The 20,037-nt window shown below is 37.4% G+C and overlaps 1 protein-coding gene across 3 annotated transcripts in view; it reads left to right on the top strand.

The window, feature by feature from the left end:
• syt2a (synaptotagmin IIa) overlaps positions 1-19,755 on the top strand; it is a 65,161-nt gene extending 45,406 nt beyond the window's left edge. For 2 of the 3 annotated variants that reach the window (XM_065282383.2, XM_065282384.2), the window contains exons 4-9: positions 2,843-2,974; positions 5,320-5,487; positions 5,879-6,046; positions 9,427-9,544; positions 13,195-13,328; positions 13,410-19,755. In XM_065282383.2, the coding sequence (XP_065138455.2) occupies positions 2,843-2,974; positions 5,320-5,487; positions 5,879-6,046; positions 9,427-9,544; positions 13,195-13,328; positions 13,410-13,625 (936 nt within the window). In that variant the 3' untranslated portion in view covers positions 13,626-19,755. The remainder of the gene's footprint in view (positions 1-2,842; positions 2,975-5,319; positions 5,488-5,878; positions 6,047-9,426; positions 9,545-13,194; positions 13,329-13,409) is intronic. The other variant, XM_065282385.2, reaches the window with a different exon arrangement.
• Positions 19,756-20,037: the final 282 nt, after the last annotated feature.

The following is a 20,037-nucleotide window of genomic DNA, read 5'->3' as shown; positions in this document are numbered from 1 at the left end:
ACATGGCTTGGCAAACAATATTTTTGAATAATATGTTCCTCTGCATTGTATCATGCGCTCTCTGTGATGCCTCTATTTTGTAGCAATAATTTGCAGCGATTTCAAATGCAATGCAATAAATTTTTTTCGGTGTTAAATAATGGCGCAAATACCAGTACGATCATGCGTGCAAACATTAGTACATAATCTCCTCCCATAAATTTTGCGTCTGAAAGAGAAACTCCTACAAATGCATATGCAATAAGGTCAGTGGCAAAAATAACTAGACCACACCTTTTCAGCGCTAATGATCCACTGCGTGTCGTTAGTAAATCACGACATTCGTTATTTAAAATGATGGTTTGCGCTGGCGCAAGCTGTTAGTAAATCTGGCTCTAGATATGCTGTTTTGATTCTCTTGTTAATGTGATGTCACACAAACAAAGTCCACCCACAGCTACTGATTGACTGGTTAATTTTACCAAAAAGCTTTTCTATATGTGTTTGTTAGCATGTAATTCAGCTAAAAGCTATTGTATTAGACTGTATTCAGATCTATTTTTAACTGAAAGCTGTAGCTCAATTGCATTTAAAGGTACACACATGAAAACAGCACGTTTTTGCTTCCGTCCCAATAGGGGAAATGTAGACATACTATAACAAATGGTATGTGGGGTAGTTTGAGCTGAAACTTCACAAACACATTCCAGGCACATGAGACTTTTATTACATTTTGTAAAAAATAGGCATAATATTGGCCCTTTAATGCAAGCCAAACATGGTATAAAGAGCCCATATTTTCTGAATTCATTGGAAAACTTGAGCTCAAAAAAATGTTCTGAGAGCTTTTTTCACAAAATGTACCCTTGATCTTTAAAATAAAACATCAACATTATGAACCCTATTTTAACGATCTGAAACGCAAGTGCGAAGCGCAAAGCGCAAGTGACTTTGTGGGCGGATCTTGGGTGCTGTTGCTATTTTCCCGGCGGGAGAAATAACTCTTGCGCCAGGCGCAAATCAATAAGGGGTTGGTCTGAAGTACGTTCATTATTCATAGGTGTGGTTTGGGCGTAACGTCAAATAAACCAATCAGAACGTCATCCAACATTCCCTTTAAACGCAAGTGCGCAAGTTCAATGGCGGGTTGCTATTATAATGACGGATTTACCAGGCGCACGCCAGGAGCGGTTCACAGCCGAGGAGACCCACATTCTTGTAAGAGCAGTCAAAGACAGAGAAGTTGTTTTGTATGGGGATAGGAGAAACCCGCCCAAATCAGCGTCGGTTAAACAGGCATGGGAGGAAATAGCCACAATTGTCTCATCATCTGGCATCCCCAGGACGTTGCGCCGCAAGCGCTACAATGATGTCAGGAGACGGGGGAATCCCAAGCTTGCCAGCATAAATCGGGCACGGCGTGTAACGGGAGGTGGATCTGCCTCTACACAGGACCTGACGCCAGCAGAGGACATCGCTGCGTCCACCCTCACCGCTGAAAGCCAAGAAACGCAAGCAGTCCAACCCCAAAGTACTCTTAAAAATCAAGTTCATATACATTAAGGTTTCTTATGAAAACATTTTAATTATTATTTACATAAAATAAACATAATACAGCCACACAACAAACTTATGAAAATATTTTAATCGTTATTTGCATGAGAATTTTTAAACGCAGCCACACAAAATAAATAAAAACTATCACCACAATGCTCACCACTATGATTCCCCTTATCTGATGTGTTAATATATTTTATTGTAACAATTTATGATTTGCAAAAATAACTGTTGCATCTGTGTCGAAGTGTGTGCGCGTTGTGCACGCTATACATTATGGTCAAGCATGCACCCTTAAAATAGCATAATGAACAACGCGCCACTGACTTGAAACTTTTTTTTTCTGGTCAGTGGCGCAATTGTTTTTTGAAACTGCAAAATAACATCAGGGATGGTTTGTGCCGGAACACGCCTCCTTTTTTGCGCTGAACCGCCCAGGGAGCCCAAGTTCATTCCCTAGTTTGCCGACGTGCGTCTGTGGAGGGAAAAACCCGCTGTGCGCCGGTGCAAAATACGAATGATACATGCGTCACTGACAAAGTCAATTGTGCTGGGTGCAAGATAGGGCCCTATGTCCCATTCATCTATATCACATGCTATTTCAGACATCTTTGTAATAAATCTTGTATGCTGCAATGGTTATTGATCCAATTAGAAGTTCACACAAACAATAGAGTGGTACAATAACATTTCAATAATTTTTAACTACAGCACAGGGCACAAACGTTAATTACAGAATCAGTAAATTAAATTAAATCACCTACAACGTAAATGACAATGCAAGTTAATTAAGATGTTTCTTCCATTGTCATTTTGAATAACAGCAGGGGGAAAATGCTTTATTGTCTCAGGTGTGCAGCGTGAAACTGCGATCTTCATGTCATAATGTTGTATTGAACGTTATGGACTAATGATCAGAAAATACAATAAATCTGCTTTTTGTATCTTCAGAGCATTTTGTCACTTGTAAAATGCCAACCCTTAAATTCCAACCAACACAACAGGTTTATTATACCCTGCAGATTGGAAGTCAGTTTATGCATACACTGCTTCAGACATTTCAGAAAAATACCAGATTGTTGATACAAATGGTGTCATAAAAGGAAAAGTGAAATCAAGTCATGTTGCTGCTAAGGTCATCGCTGCCACAGTTACATACAAAAACATCCAGGTGGTTTTAACACCTGGCAGACTTCAGGTAAGATGGGAAACGACCCGATGAAACACGCTTGGAGAACTTCATTTACTTCCATCGGCTCTGCTCTGGTTCTTTCTGTAACACTCGTCTGTCCTTCTGTCTCTCCAGAAACAGGAAGAGGATGATGATGAAGAAGATATAGACGTGGGAATTGCTGAAGAGCAAGAGGAAGAACCCAAAGAAAAGGAGAAACTCGGAAAACTGCAGTTTTCCTTGGATTATGACTTCGCTGACAGCAAGGTTAGGCTCATTTCTTTATCCTTAAAACTAAATTAAATACAATGTAAAAATGAATTATTAAAAATTAAATCATGTAACATCATCTATAAAAGCTCATATTGAACATTATTATGGCTGAAGAGTGTCATTGTGTACAGAGTTTCGCTGATTGGTTGGATCCCATGACCATGCTCCTCCCGAACGTAGTTAAATAAAGTTATTTTAGTGTATTTTGAAAATCCTGTTGCCAGTTTGGAAAAATTAAAAATTCAACTCCAGTCGTGGGTTAGCAGAATTATGGGCTTTTGTTATAATAACTGTCTGTCTCTAAACTACATGTCATTTTGGAAGATGCGCTATGTCATTTCCATACTATTACTTTGCAAACTAAGAAAGAAATGACAATATTTTACAACTTACGAAGAATAGCATTGAATTTCTATTACGGTTACAGGTAAAATGTGACCACAATGGCCCACAAATGTGACCACCAGAAAACGCAACCTCTAAGATAAGCTGCAGATTGAGTTATAAAAGTTCACATCAGCCGCTTTGTAATTAGCAAACATTGCAAAATTTGCAGATAAACTAACAGTGTAAGGCTCGATGCTTTTCATTGTCAATTGCATTCCTGTAAAAAAATCCTTTATGCACTTACATTTTTAAGTTTAATCATCTTTTTATACAATTCATTATTTCTTGACTACTGAGGAGTTGCTATAAATTATAAAAATATAGTTGAATTAGCTTAATTTTCATAATTTATAGCAACTCCTTACTAGTCAATTAATTGTAATTAAACTTTAAGTGACTTTAAAGTGGGGGTTCAATGGTATTTCAAGCATTCTTGAAATACAATGGTATTTCAAGTATTTATGTGCCGAATGCACTTCGCCAGGGATCGTACAAGTTTTGGAAAGTTTTTTTTCGATTACAGGTCCAGCTGACGTTTCAGGGGTTTTCTATACGTATCACTTTATATGAGCACTTCCCCCGGAAAACCCCGCCCACCCGTCAATCAGCGGGAGATGCTAAAACTTGCAAACATCTTATCACACGACACAGCTTTGTTTAATTTCAAAACTCAACAATGGCACGAATGAAGAAGTGTGTTTTTGGATGTAAGGAGAAGAAAGTAGGCCTTATGAACACAATGGATATAGTTTATTATCCGGGGTAGCAGCGGAGTTTTGCGTGTGTGTTTGATGCGGTGGATTTTCCCAACCGGGTCATGAGTTGCACGCGGTAAGTAAGACTTCTATCTTATAATGGAAATAGGCGCGTGCATATTATACAAATGACACGAACATGTAGTGAATCATAAGTTAAACAGTGTTGTATAGTGTTGCATGACTCGTACTCGCTCCTCCCGCGGTATAACTCCTCCTCCTTCATTTTTTCGTACGTTATCGAAAAGATTCGGTAAAGCTAATCTTTCTTTTATAAATCTGATTAAACTAAAGACTCTTCGGATATATAAAGGATGTCATACTACTCTATAGGTACTCCAGATAAACATCAGAAATGCAGAAATAGCGTGTGTTACGTGAGCTTTAAGATTTTTACAGTGTCTGGTAAGCGTTGAGTCTTAGGCATAGTCCACACGGACATAGTATTTTTATAACCAGAGTTTTTCCTCCTGTGGTTTAAAAAAAATCCCCTTCACCGAACACGCAAAAACACGTGATCACACGCTGTGAAGAGCATGCCACACCAGCAGGCGGTGATATAACCGTAATCGTAAAGCCACGTTGGCCAATCAGAAGCCTTAATCAGAAGCAAAAACCCCAGTGTCTTCACGACAACACTGCAACCGGGGTTTCTTAAAATCCTCACCCTGCCAGGGGTTTTCAAAAATATTCGGCTTTGGTAATGTGTGCCCTTTCTGATATTTTAAATTTGAACTGCGGTACCAAGTTCAAGCGCTAGCTGAAAATATCAAATACAGGACCTTTTAATATATTGCCGGTTTTATTTGAACGCAAGCACTGGCTTACAGTTCACACAGTAATTCATTTTGCAATGGAGCTGATCAATCTGCTAGACTAACAGTAGGGGCGTTCATGCAAGACACAATCTTGTGTTTTATCTGAACTATTTATAAAGGGCTGGTCTACATACACTGCCTACACATGCATACAAGATAAACGCTTTCGACAGTTTTTCAGCATCTCATGCCACAACTGGTAGATTTATAAAACATTTTGTCAAGTACAAACATTTCAGCATTTAATGAGCATAGGCTTTCGAGCAGCATGACTTTATTTAATATTGAACTGACGACCCTAATTAAAACAAATGATTCAAGTAGTGAACCAGAATGGTTGTCAGTTTTTAGAAAAGTTAAAATGACTTTTATTTTGCAGCTGACGGTGGGCATCCTGCAAGCTGCAGATCTTCTCTCTATGGACAGTGGAGGCACCTCTGACCCGTACGTCAAAGTTTTCATTCTCCCAGACAAGAAGAAGAAGTATGACACCAAGGTGCACAAGAAAACCCTCAACCCCGTCTTCAACGAGACTTTCAACTTCAAGGTACAGAACCCAATTCAGTTTGTCATTAACATCAAATGTTCATGTTTCTACACGTACAACAGCATTGCTCCAGGGAGACTTGCAATTCATTTCTGCAACATTACAAGCAAAAGGAGACTGAATTAGATTTTCTGATAACAGTATGAGTTCGGCTGCCAGTGCAAACGCACAAATTTCATGCAAATTTTAGCGTTTATTGGGTATAAGCCAAAAGATTGGAAAGATTTGAGTTGCCATTCTTGTTTGCAGTAGAAAAATAGTAGGACACTTTTTTTTGAAGAACGAGAAACAATTATTAGTACTAGTGAAATAGAGTATTTGCACTGTATTGTATTATGTGATACTACTGTATCATACTTTTCTCTTATTTACCAATAATATTTTCGTCTAGATTCCATTCAATGAAATGGGTGGGAAGACTCTGGTCATGTCCGTGTACGACTTTGACCGTTTCTCGAAACATGACGTTATCGGTGAGGTGAAGATTCCCATGAACACGCTGGACCTTGCACAGCCCATCGAGCAATGGAGAGATCTGGACAGTGCTGAGAAAGAAGAGGTGAACCCGCTCTGTCATTCACATTACATTAACTGAAGTGAGCAGCTGTCGTTTTGCGACACTAATGAGAGTTAATGAAGCCGCACTGCTAAACTTGCTTTCACACCTAAAATGTAACATATTAATATTTCATAATATGCCACCAGAATGAAAAACCTGAATGTTTTTCTTAACACACAACTAAATGATTACCCATAGGAAAGAATGTCTCATCTCATTAATATATCCAGGACTGAAATTAGATTTTTTGCTTTCCCTTAAGAAAGATGCTGTACCGATCTTACATGTATCTCCTCGAGAGTTTTAAATGAGAACTGTGCTCAGATCTGTGTCTCTAAGCAGAAGCCAGAGACTTTAAAATGATATCAAACATTTCTCATTTCATATTTTTAATACTCTTCTGGCCAGTATCGCCCACACTGTATGTACACTCGATGTAAACCAGCATTTCTCTTCTTTGCAATTTTAGTTCTCCTGCCAAAATTGAGAAGAAACATGTCAGACGAATTAGAAACTTAATTATAAACTTATTTATATTAAGTTTAATTAATTGTATGACATTTTGACCTTGTTATGTCATGAAAGCCCTTGTTGTATTTCACATGCTGTACTATCTTTAATATTTACTGTGGTTGAATAGAAATAATTAGGGTGTCGATCTAATGTCACAGTTTTGTCATTTACTCATGGCTAGTATTTTCCCCCATTCCCCTGAACAACCACTAGTTTTATGACATTTTATTAACCTCCCAAGACCTGGATGTCCACATATGTAGATATCACTTTTTTTGCACCATAATACTTAATTGTGTGTAACTGGAACCTGTTGTATACAAACATGGACAAATACACTGCTCCATGTTCTAAGAAAAATATTTGGTTATTATATTTATTGGTTCTTCCTAACCTCAAAATAGCTGGAAGAAATCTGAAAAAAGACAAACCAAATCTCGGGTCTTCAAAAGTTAAATATATTTGGTTGGCTGAAGGTACGAAGGGATGCACCCCACACAAGGGGGGTACGCCAAAAAGTTTTAGATCCACTGCTACAGACAAACCATTTTTGGCAAAATGCCCTCAAAAATGATTTTTTTATGCTGTTTATTTCATTTAATTTTTCCTTTTTGATTTAAGTGGTTGCTTGGTTCTTTCTTATTATATTACTTCCTTTGTTTATACTGTAGTCTATAAGAATTTCACACACATCGTAACGTTTATTTTGGCATAACCCACAAGATTAAAAAGATTTGAGTTGCTATTCTTGTTCACAGCATAAAAGATGCATAATGTAGTAGACTTTTTTGTAGTATCAAATAAATGCATTAGTATACAGAATTATTAGTAGTGAAATACAGTACTTGTTTTAATAGTTTGAGATCCACTGCTATAGAAAAACCATTTTTTTCTAAATGCCCTCAAAAAAGATTTTTTTCAATGCTATATATATATATATATATATATATATATATATATATATATATATATATATATATATATATATATATATATTTATATATATTAGGGCTGTCAAAAGATTAATCGCGATTAATCGCATCCAACATAAAAGTTTGTGTTTACATAGCATATGTGTGTGTACTGTGTATAAATATTATGTATATATAAATACACACACATTCATGTATGTATTTAAGAAATATTTGCATTTAAATACTGTATATACATTTCTATAATTTATATTATATATAAATATAAATATTTTATATATAAATATAACAATTTTTTCTTAAATATATACATGATTGGGTGTGTTTTTATATATAAATAATAATTATACACAGTACACACACATATGTTATGTAAACACAAACTTTTATTTTGGATGCGATTAATCGCGATTAATCTTTTGACAGCCCTAATATATATATATATATCCTTTTGATTTAACATGACTGATGCTGTTTCTCTTTCAAACTAAATTGCATCATTTTAAAGTCACTTGAAATTGTACTTTTTTTGCTTAACTGTATGTTTTCATTTATGATTCCAGGTTGCTCAAACATTCGAAATAATACATATCGCTCCTTGTTTAGTTAACTATTTTAAACATGTTAATTCCATTTCCCAGCATGCTTTGCATGGGACTGAATATTGATAGTAAATGTAGAAATAAAACGCGAATTTATGCATTTTAAATCAAAATGAAATATGGAGGAGACATATTTATTTTTGGTATTCTGTTTGTGTCATGTTGGTGATTTTAGGAGGTTATATTTGTGCTGAAGAGTAAAGCATTTGCTTACAAAAAAAACATTTAAAAAGTGTTGCTGAAATAAAAAGATTTGGTGATAGCATATTGTTAGTGATTGTAAAAAAAAATACACAAAATACAGACAAAATTTAAACACAGATGGGCGGTTTCTCAAACAGGATCTAGATTAATCCAGGACTAGGCCTTATATTGGGACATTTAAGTTGGGTAAAGTAGGAAACATGGTCTGGGAACCACTTGCTCATTTTCTCGTATTTGAGGCGTGGTTTACGAATGCTCAGAGCCGTTTATTGGGCGCTACGAATGTCTATCAAATGCGTCTGTATGTAGCCAATCGTTTCAATTATACCAGATGACGTATGTAGAGCGACATCAATTTAAGTGTCAACAACTTTACTTGTGCACACAGCTGAAAGCTATGCAACTAAACCGGTAGCTGTATATTGATATTGAAAAAAAACACAACTTAGTGGCACTGTGACAACAACAGTACAGGCATAATGACAATATGATATTAATAAATACCACTTACCATTTATAAGTTAATTGTACTTCGTCAATGACAATGCCTAGCAGGTTGGTCCTATAAAACTCCGTGGCTATCATGTCTTGCCATAGCCAAACATCCTTCTTGGATATAAAATTGTTTAACGCCAAAAGTTGCTCTTTCTTTAAATAAACTTGCGTTCAAAACTACTTAGAACACTATCTAAGGCTGAATTGAAAAGTAACTTTGCGTCTGCTGCCATGTTGGATAAACAAAACTGCTTCTGTGTTTTGCATAGACGTCGTCATCATCTTGCTGCCCCCTCCCCGTTCTGTGATTGGTTCCCTATTTCAGGATGAAAATAGGTCCATGGTTTCCATGCTAGACTTGCAGCGTGAATAAATTTGCGCCCAAGGCAGCATGGGGAAACCCAGGCTAGTAGTTTTTACAACAAACCTTACAAAAAACAATATTGGTGTGAATCTGGCGACAAAACAATGACAAGATATATTTTCAAATGTCATCATTTGCTTTCAGAGATCATGCACCCCGCCTTTAAGACAGCTCAAACATGCATTTTAGTATTGGACTAGGATAAGCCCTGTCTGGGAATCATGTACAAACAACCATCTAAAATCTACTTTCCTCTTTTGATACACACAGCCTGAAAAGCTTGGAGATATCTGCATCTCTCTGCGTTACGTACCGACAGCTGGAAAACTCACTATCTGCATCCTGGAAGCTAAGAACCTGAAGAAGATGGATGTTGGAGGACTCTCAGGTAGACACACACACACACTACATTGCCTTTTTCGATTCTCTGTCTCTCAGCAGAGATAACAAAATCTGACTGCAGAATCACATGCAATTGCATTAACAATGTAATATTTAGATTTCCTTGTCCTTTTAAAATCCTATTACAAGGACTCTGCTTAATGCAACAGATATGCATAATTTACTCATTACTTGCTTCGTCAACAGGGTAATTCATTATGTTTTTGGTAGACGTGCACAGCGGGCTTCTGTACTGCAGCAGTGTTTTTGTGTCACGCCTGCTCTTTAGTGTCAGCGGTGGCCATGCAGAACAGAACAGATAGCGTTCATGTGCTGACTCTGCAGTCCCTACTTGAGCTGCACCACGTGTTACCATCAGCCTCTCTTCAGAGCTGCCTTCTGCTGGCTGATCTGGGAACAGCAGTTTTTTAAATCTTTTTACAGGCAATAGGCTCATAAAAGAGCTGGTGTGGCTTAAAGCAATGGATTTTGCAAATGGAGCATTTAAAAAAAAATCACTGTGTGTTCCTTACGATTCGAACCCATGTCATTCCAGCTATTGATGCAAAAACCTACCAGTTGAGCTATTCATGAATATTAGCTGATGTCACTCATCTCAAACTTGTCTTCCGCCATTTTGAGGACCTGAAGTGGTCGCAAAAGAACTAGAAGCTATGCCTTCAATATGCTGTGAGCATCAAAATCGCTATTTTTACAACACTATAAAGGCTCAACACAACATGATACTTTGCTCGAAGTATCACCTGGGTCTCTACACGTGAACTCGAGCATTGAGAACATTGTTTGTGTACACAGAGTTTACTAAAAAGAAGGTTTTGAACAACTGACTTTAGTTGTTTTGGCGTCCGCTCGCCGCCTTCTTCCCAGTCAAGATGTATCGATCTCCGAATGCGAAGGAGAGTATAGATGGATAGCTCCTAAAGCATAGTTTCATATAAATGCACGGATAATTAATTTTTTTCGCAAGTGAAAAACAATATTGACCTTCTGGTTGAAGGAGGAGCCTCATATGAGATTCATTCATTCACATTCGGAAATTGATTCTTTAAATGTTTCTGGCAAAACAGCCAAAGTCAGTTGTTCAAAACCTTTCTTTTTAGTAAACTGTGTGTACACAAACCTTCATGTGTAGAGATCCAGGTGATACTTCAAGAAAATTTTCATGTTGTGTCGTGCCGTCTTAGTGTTGTAAAAATAGTGGTTGTCCGGTAGAATCAGGGATCGAGTAGGCATCACACCCTAACTTAAGATATTTTTTTAAAGTGCCCATATTATAATAGCTTTTCCACAAGTTAAATAGGTGTATGAGTTCCATAAAGCATGTTTCAAAAGTTGTTTGCTCGAAATAGCTTGTAGGAAAAGATTGTTACCCATCTCTAGTAGCCTTTGTTTCAGGGCAGTTCAGATTGTGCCGTTTTGAGCTAGTCTTACATATTTATGAGCTGCTGCTCCTTTGATCACGCCCCACTACTAACGTCATGTGCGCGTGCATAGTGATATCGTGAGCAGTACAGACCATACTGTGTTATTATTTTATATATTATTATTATTATTAACGGTTTATGTTGCTAACAGACAAATCAAGCAGAAAAGTATCACTAATAAGTAACGTTACACTACAGGAGAAGAAACTCATGACACACAATGATTCCAGATTAAATTGTGATGTTACGTTAGCAGTCACAACAATAATCTCGTTTTCCCTGGACAATGCTAACATATTCCAATTATAAAACATTTTCAAACGCATTATTTTTCGCAAATTACAGAAATTAAGACCCGGCGGGGGATGTATACTGCTTGTGGACCGCGTGCTAATTGCTATAAGCTAGCGGGAGGTCCGGACCGTAAAGTTATAAGAGGCTCGGGGGTTATGCTGCGTTCCAGGCAGGTTTTTAAACCCGTGAATTACGACTTCAAAAACACGACTCTATGCGTTCCAGGCAGCCTGTAACCCGTGTTTTTACAACCTTCTACCTGTGAAAGTGCAGTGGAACGGCAGTCAAACTCGTGACTTCCCACCCGTGAACTCGTACTAGATCGATGTACTCCCAGTTCAGAGTCGTGAGTCGTGATTTTGAAGTCGTGATTCACGGGTTACCGGTTGCCTGGAACGCAGCATTAGCCTCGTCAGAAAAGCCGGGGCGGTAAGGCCCGGTCTCGGTGTGTCAAACTCATCATGACACAACAAAGATTCCAGCGTAAATTGTGATGTAGCAGTTTCAACAATATACTCGTTTTCCCAGGACAATGCTGACATATTCTCAATATTTTCAAACGCATTATTATCACAAATTACAGAAATTAAGACCCGGCGGGGGATGTATACTGCTTGTGGACCGCGTGCTAATTGCTAGAAGCTAGCGGGAGGTCCGGACCGTAAAGTTATAAGAGGCTCGGGGGTTAGCCTCGTCAGAAAAGCCGGGGCGGTAAGGCCCGGTCTCGGTTAGTTTGGAAAAGCACTATTACTTAGTTCTTGTAGAATTGTGAAATAAAGCCGTTAAATATTTTTTTTTAACTTTCGAAACCACGCTGCAAACTATCTAGCCTGCAAAAATATCTATATAGCCTAACTTAAACAATTTTAACATTACTATACATTTAAAAGGTATAATTTACGGGATTAGCATCAATGTATGATCTCTGTTTTGAGATATAGATGCTCTAATGTTGTATTTTGTGACCGAAGATGACAACATGCAAAATATAACGTGACTTCTTACCTTTTTTTGTTGATATACAACGATCGCAAATCGAATCCAGTCTGTTTCAGATGTGTGAATGATCCATGAAAGTCCAATAAAATACATTCAATGACCATTTTTGTCCACAAATGCGTATAATCCGTGAAATATAGATACATAGTGACCGTCTGTTATAGTCTGTGATAGTCTGTTGTTTACATCACATTTCGGTAACACACTGTATATAAGATTACTCCGGGTTCCAATAACCATGCGTTAAAACTTTGTTGTTAAAAGTAGGCCAGAGTATAATCCATATATCCATTGCTCTGATAATATCCAAATTGCTGTTGTTTCCGTGAGACATGATAACAGCATAGAGGGTGTGACTGCTCTGTGCTCTCTAGCTACCTGGTGGGTGGAGACCTGCGAGTGGGGTGGTGGGCGGGAAAATTCAAACTGAATGTGACGAAATGGTTTGTTACGTCACAACGGAGCTGAGTTTTAACTAGCGCAATCTGAGACTCAAGGCAGAGGACATTCAGAAACCTGTATCTCACTCAAAACAGCATGGATGGATTTTTTTCCAAGTTTGTATGCGTGTGGGAGCATCAGAGACCCAAATGAACACCCCAAAACCCAGAAAAAGTTAGTTTTTCATAATACGGGCACTTAAAAGTTGCATTTCTTTTCATGACAGCCGAGGTGCGAAATGTTGTCTTTTGTGGCCATTTCCCGTATCCGTAAAAATCATAGACAGTAAAAGATAAGAAATCCGTAAATCGTAGCAAGCTAGCCAATGTTTGTCAGTAGCCTACTGGTACTCGTTAGGTACTCAAGATGGCTGCAGGCAACTGGAATGACGTAAAAGGTCACATGACTGATATTCATCAATAGGAACACTAAGGAACACACCTTTAAGAGTACATATTGTACTGATCAACCTCTACAGATCCCTATGTGAAGATTCACCTTCTACAAAACGGAAAGCGTTTGAAGAAGAAGAAGACCACGGTGAAGAAGAACACACTGAATCCCTACTACAACGAATCCTTCAGCTTTGAGATCCCGCAGGATCAGATGCAGGTAAAGATTCTTACTGTGTATTACTCTTTGTTATATCTGGTCCACCATTATTACAACGACAAATGTTTTTTTGTTAAATAGAAAATCCAAGCCGTGGTCACAGTGCTCGACTACGACAAGATCGGAAAGAATGACGCGATCGGGAAGATCTGGGTTGGCAGCAAAGCACAGGGCACCGAGCTGAGACACTGGTCCGACATGCTGGCGAACCCCCGTCGGCCCATCGCCCAATGGCATCCGCTCAAACCCGAGGAGGAGGTGGATGCGACGTTAGCAGCCCTCACTGCCAAGAAGTAATCCTGCCACTTCCCCTCTTCTTTCCTCCTTTGCCCTCTCTACCACTTTCCCTTTCTTTCATTCACTTGCACAACACATCATCTTAACCAATCAGCACTGAATTACAGCCGTGGGCCATCAGACTAGAGACAAGAAGAACACGAATCGCTCTCGTCGGCTACTACAAATTGAGATAGCGGCGGATCAGGGTTGCGTTTGATCTAATGGGGAACCTGAAGACAGACTGTTTTAACTTCTATCGAGGAGTAAAGGGGGAGATCATATTTCAGCACATTTACAAGCATTCAACTGATCAACAGCATTCCAGATGTTTTGCATCGGTGACCAGGGATAGAAAACACTGCCTAATTTTAACACATTTCTTCTAGATTCTCTGGTCATCTTGATCTATAAGTTCTGTTACGTTTGCCGAGTCTGAAAGGACAGTAATGATTCATCATTGTGAATATGAAAAAAACGTAGGGAATGGTTGGACTAGATGTTCCAGCTAGAAGGAATTTTTCAGGTGTCGTCGAATACACTGCCTGCGAACAACCTTTTCTTCCATCCTTCAGTTCGAACGGTCAGTCGGATCCCACCGCTGCCCGACGTCCTAACAAAACCCTGACAAAAAGGAGACAAGCCTTCAAACATCACGATAAAAGCAATTCTTAGCCGCCAGGGACGTCTTCCTGTTAGCATCGGTGTTTTATCCTTTGCTTCGGTTCGTTGTTTTAAATGTTTTCTGCCTGAGCACTTTAAACTGAAGTGTGTTTTCGTTCAATTGTATTTTTACTTGCTTTGTTTTGATTCATGTCCTGGACCAATTTATAAATTCACACCACTTTGTTTTGGTTTACACCAGAAGTTAATATGGTTTGAGAAGTGACGTTATGACAGAGGGCGATGTTACGCGTGTATTTACTACACAAATTACCAAACCGCTGAACTTATTTGCACTACTGGATGTTGCTCCGTCAATTTCAGTCTGTACTTTTTTGATGGTGCATTCTTGATTCGAGTTGCATTGGAAAAAGGGAACTTGTATCATCTGAATCAGCTGCTGACAGTGGCAGTAATTGTTGTGAGAATGTAAATATCATTTAGCTGATGAACGACACCGAACTACACAGTAGTAATCTTCAGGCGAACGATCCTCATCTTCTCAGCAGAAGGTGTTGATGGAGATTTCTTTATGGAGAATAATAATTTAGTGCGTGTAGACTTTTAAATCAGGCCAAATGTCACAGGTTTAGATTAATAGGGTGGGTTTAAAGGGATTGAAGGTTTGTGTGCTCATCATGCTTAGACCCAAGATAAACAACACATTCTGGTGAGGAAATTTCACTCGAGGGACTTTTAGTGCTTTCCAAAAAACAGCACTCAAGTGGAATATTTAACTCATTTTGGAGGACTCGAATGCAAATCTTAAAGTGAAATGTTAAAATTAAAAGGTCGTAATTCACACCACAAATCTTGAAACAAAAAGTGTGAAATGTATTATCCGACCATGCTGTGACGTAGGTATGGGTAGGGTTAGGGGCTAAAAATCTAATATATGTAACCCTGGACCACAAAACCAGTCATAAGCATTTTTTTTATTAAGATTTATACATAATCTGAAAGCAGATGTATAAGGTTTTTCATTGGTGTATGGTTTGTAATGAACAGACAATATTTGGCTGAGATGCAACTATTTAACTCATTCCCTGCCAGCCTTTTTTTAATAGTTGCCCGCCAGCATTTTTTGTGATTTTTATAAAAGTTTCAGAAAATGCCTTCCAGAAAATGTTTCTTTTAAAGGTGCAGTTTGTAGATTTTAGTGGCATCTAGTGGTGAGGTTGTGTATTGCACTCCACATAGAGAAGCTATGGTAGCCGACAAACATGTCATCGTTTGAGACATCGAAGTGACAAACGCGCTCTATAGGACAGTTCGTCCATTTAGGGCTACTGTAGAAATATGAAGGCACAAAATGGCGCCCTCCGTGTAAGGGGACCCGCGGTGTGTGTAGATAAAAACATCTTATTCTAAGGTTCATAAAAACAATACAGTTTATATTATAATTTATACAACACTCAAAACACAGTTGTCTATATTATATTGCATTGCTGTCTAAAGATCCTTCTAAAATGTACACACTGCACCTTTAAAAATATATAAACAAACAAATATATCAAATGAATGAACAGACCCTCTGCTTTCAAACAAACAAACAAAACAGGAAAAAAAGGTTTCTCTGCTTATGAACTTCACAAAATGGGTATGGGTATTTTTCTTCAAAAATAAGATTTTATTTAGCAAAAAACTTTTAAATTGGGTACTATCAAGTGGATAATTCCAGTATTACATATATCCATAAAAACTCATCGTTTTTTTTCATGCAAAAGTTTTCCATTAATTGACAAAATAACTTGTCAATGGTAGGGAAAGAGTTAAAAATCTGGAATCAAAGGATGCAAAAAATCTAAATATTGAATAAAATCGCCTTAGCAATGCATATAACGAATGATAAATACATTTTGATGTAGGTAAGGTAATTTACAAAATGTCTTCATAATCTTTAGGCTACATAATATACAGATATTTTGCATAAAAAATCTACATATTTGACCAATACGATACAAATATACCCATGCAACTTATGACTGATTTAATGGTCCAGAATCACATATATTTTAAATAATTTCAATAAAATGTAATTGTAAATGTAATACAATAAAATGTTTTATACTTTATATAAATTCATTGACTGAGTCCTTCAAACTGAGGTAAAATTCATGAGTAAGTGTTGTTTTGTGCAATTTTCCTTACGAGACTGTCGTATTTACGTGACACGCGGCGTTCAGTTGCAATAACTCTGTCGCTAGTTAGCAAGTATTTCCATCCATGTTCACAGTTTGACGTTATATTGCTGCAGAATTAACAAATGTGTGATTATTTATTTAAGTTCGAACACATTGTTTACTTATGTCAACTCTATTAATGTGAGTTAATTCTACACAACCGTGTCTATTATTTAAAAAAACGTACGCAAAGAAATCGTAAATCGCAACAAATCCCCTCCCCGAACCCAAAAGCGTGTAGTTTTAACTATATATGCATAGTTCCTACTTTATAATACTGCATGATACAATAAAAAAGATGCGCATGTTTCAGAGATGAAGCAAAATATGTTGTGTAGGTGTTCTTTGTCATTTAAATACAGTAAAGAGGACGGGGATAAGATACTGTGTATATTTTCGAAACAAATCAAATATGTATTTATTTTCTGTGAGTGGGTACTGGAGAGAATATGAACTACACTATTCCTCATTTTCAGATCCATGCCTGATCATCATAAGCAAATATGTTAAGTGCTTCGTGGGAACTAACGTAGAATGAAACGTAGCCGCATGCTTGCCGTCTACTAATGTTGTTAAGGACAAACTTAATGTGTAAATTGATTTATTCTTCATTTTTTAGAGTAAAATTTCCATGTCTTTTTGTCGATATACGTTTGCGGGAAGTTAAAACTTCCATAGGGGGCTCCAAGTCCGAATATTCCCCGGCATCAACTTTCGTGTAATGTTTTGGGCCACACTGAATCATTATGAAAGTGATTAAGGTTTCAGTTCTTATCTCTTATCTATTATTTTCGTCTTTTCACTATCAGTGCCAATAAGAATAAGTCACGTTTACTGCCATTTTACCTGACTTTACGTCATTCTTACGTGATTTTTTCGGACCAACTGATTTCTACCTTGGTGACCAAGTTGCCAAAGCACAATAGTATCAATCACATGATAGAAAACTTGGAGTCCCTATTGTTTTCTATAAGCTTTTGTTTTTAGAGAAAGTTTTACATGATTACAGCGTTTAACTAGCCAATAAACAGTAAGTTTGTGTGTGTGTGCGAGTGTGAATAAGATAAAGCCATAAGACTTGAGCTAAATCTTTGGAGCTCAGCTATGTAGATGTACTTAAAATAACTCTAAAAATGTCTCCTCTTTTCGTAAGTCGATGTATATCTCTTCAACATTCCATTAAAGTCTGTGATGCTACTGTAGAAGCCACACAGTTTCTTAAAAATGTGCTAATTTTAACATTATTGGCAGTTTAACTTCCAATAGCCAGTCTCTTATAATGTGTATTTTTATTTATTTATTTATTTTGTTGAGTGTTATGATGATTTAATTTTCTATTGGGTTTTGCAAATGCCTTTATTTAACACTGTGTGCTAGGGACATCTGTACTGTATGAACATATATGTGTGTGGTCAATGTAGTCCTTTCCATTGTATGTTTGCACATGCATTTTTGGGCAAAGGGCAATTTTCAAGTGCAGTATACAGTAAAAGGATTGGTTAACCATAGAAATATACCATCATTTTACTGTAGTACTGAGTAACTCTTTTTTTTATTGGATTAAGTAATATAATAGTAATACATTGATATTAATAAATGAACTCATTAAAAAAAACGATTTGTCAAAGACAAACTCTGATTTGTTGGTTTAACTTAAAAAAGTTAGTAATTTTTGAGTTGATTTGACTTAAAAATATTAGTTGAGTCAAAAAAGCATTATGCCTAAACTAATATTTTTGAGTTGAACTAACTCAACATTTTAAAGAGCACCTATTTTATCGCTAAAAACAATGTTATTTTATGTATTTGGTGTAATATAATGTGTTCGCGTGGTTTATGGTTAAAACACACATTATTTTCCACATACCGCACATTTTTGTAGCTCCAGATTTCACTCTCTTGATTGGCCAGCTAACCTGTACTTGTGATTGGCCTGAATTCCTCTGACGTCAGCCGGAAATGTGACGCTCCTTACCATGTTTGAAATATTCGCTCACAATGCAATGCTAACAGGAGTTAACTTACAGGCTGTGAGTCTGAAGTGGGAGGAATTATAATAATGTCGGTCTTGTCTACGTCACCAGTCCCAGGAAGTAAACTGTTGCCTACAATCTGTGTGTTTGTTGTAGTCCAAGAAAAGAGATTTACGTTGGAGACAATAACTCACGTCATCGTTTAGTTTGGGGTTTGTACCTTTTGCATATCGTTAACATGTACTAATACACAAAAGCAAATGTAAAATCGTGACTCGGACAATAGGTGTTCTTTAAGGCAACAGGACACTTACTTTTTAAAATTGAACCAACAAATCATTCTTTACCTTGTAATAATTAAAACAAATGAAAACCTAAATGATAGATACATTATTTATTTATTTATTTGAAAGAAATTAATCAGAATTGTGCATAAATTAAGCTCGTCCAGCTAATGTCATTTAGCATTAGCCGAGAACGTTTGGGGCTTAAGTGCGTACAGTATGATTGTGTGTGAATTGAATAATAATGCATAGGCCCTTTAATAAAGAATCATTTATTGTGAGTTAATCGAGCACTGCCATTCTGCCTATATGGCAGCGTGCACAATGAACATTTATTTAAAACATTTCTACCGTAAATGAGTTGCTTCTCGCAAGCGAATAAATGCGAGAAATACATGCTGCAATGGTTTGAAACCTTTGAACGGCAACAGTATAGATCTGCTTACAGAAGCAACTCTTGTGTCTTTTGTGAGTGTTTTTTTTTGTGGTTGTACAGATGAATGAGAGTTTCACAGCAGCTGAGATGTTTTTACATTTGTGTTAATTTTGACGAACACTAGCTTTGAGCAAAAGGGCAAACGATTGGGAATGCCCTCACGTCTGCTTTTGCAAAATCACATCTGGGGGTGAAAGAACGGAAAGCTCGCCATTGTATCGGTTTTATTTCCCCTTGCACTTCTCATTTGGCTTATCTGGAGTTATAAAAGTGATCTTTTATCTATTTGTGCAGTTTTTGTTTTCTAGTCAGTGGGAGACTGTGAGGGTTTGTTTGTATCTGTTTTAGTGTTGTTGTGTGTGCGCGTTTGCGTTGCGTGTTCACGTCTGTATCGTCGTGCCTAGTGTGGATCAATCGCATGCTTTAGACCCTGATGGGACACTTTGACAAAATGTTGCTCACAGACTCTTCCCATGACTCCTAATGGACGGTACATGAGCATCAGCAATCCTTGTAAAGACGTCAAGGGAACCAAATAGCTCTTCGGATTTATCATGTGTGTTACCAGCTCTGTACTGAAACAAATGATAAAAATAAAGGCCTTTACACTTATTTCTGTCTGACTGTGATTAATGTGGAAAGTTCTCATTTAAAAGAAATTTAAAAGCCTCTTTTAAACAGCGTAAATAAATAAACCTGTAAATTAAATTGCTTAGTGGGTAGCACTGTTGCCTCACACCAAGAAGGTCCCTGGTTCGAGCCCCGGCTAGGTCAGGTGGCCTTTTTGTGTGGGTTTTGCATGTTCTCCTGTGTCAGCGAGTGTTTATTCCGGGTATTCCATTTTTTTCCCACATGCCAAAAACATGCAAGTTAGGTAAATTTTGAGATGCCAAG

This window comes from Paramisgurnus dabryanus, chromosome 21 (genome assembly GCF_030506205.2).
Source record: "Paramisgurnus dabryanus chromosome 21, PD_genome_1.1, whole genome shotgun sequence".
NCBI lineage: Eukaryota > Metazoa > Chordata > Actinopteri > Cypriniformes > Cobitidae > Paramisgurnus > Paramisgurnus dabryanus.
This window is presented reverse-complemented; position numbering and strand designations above follow the sequence as displayed.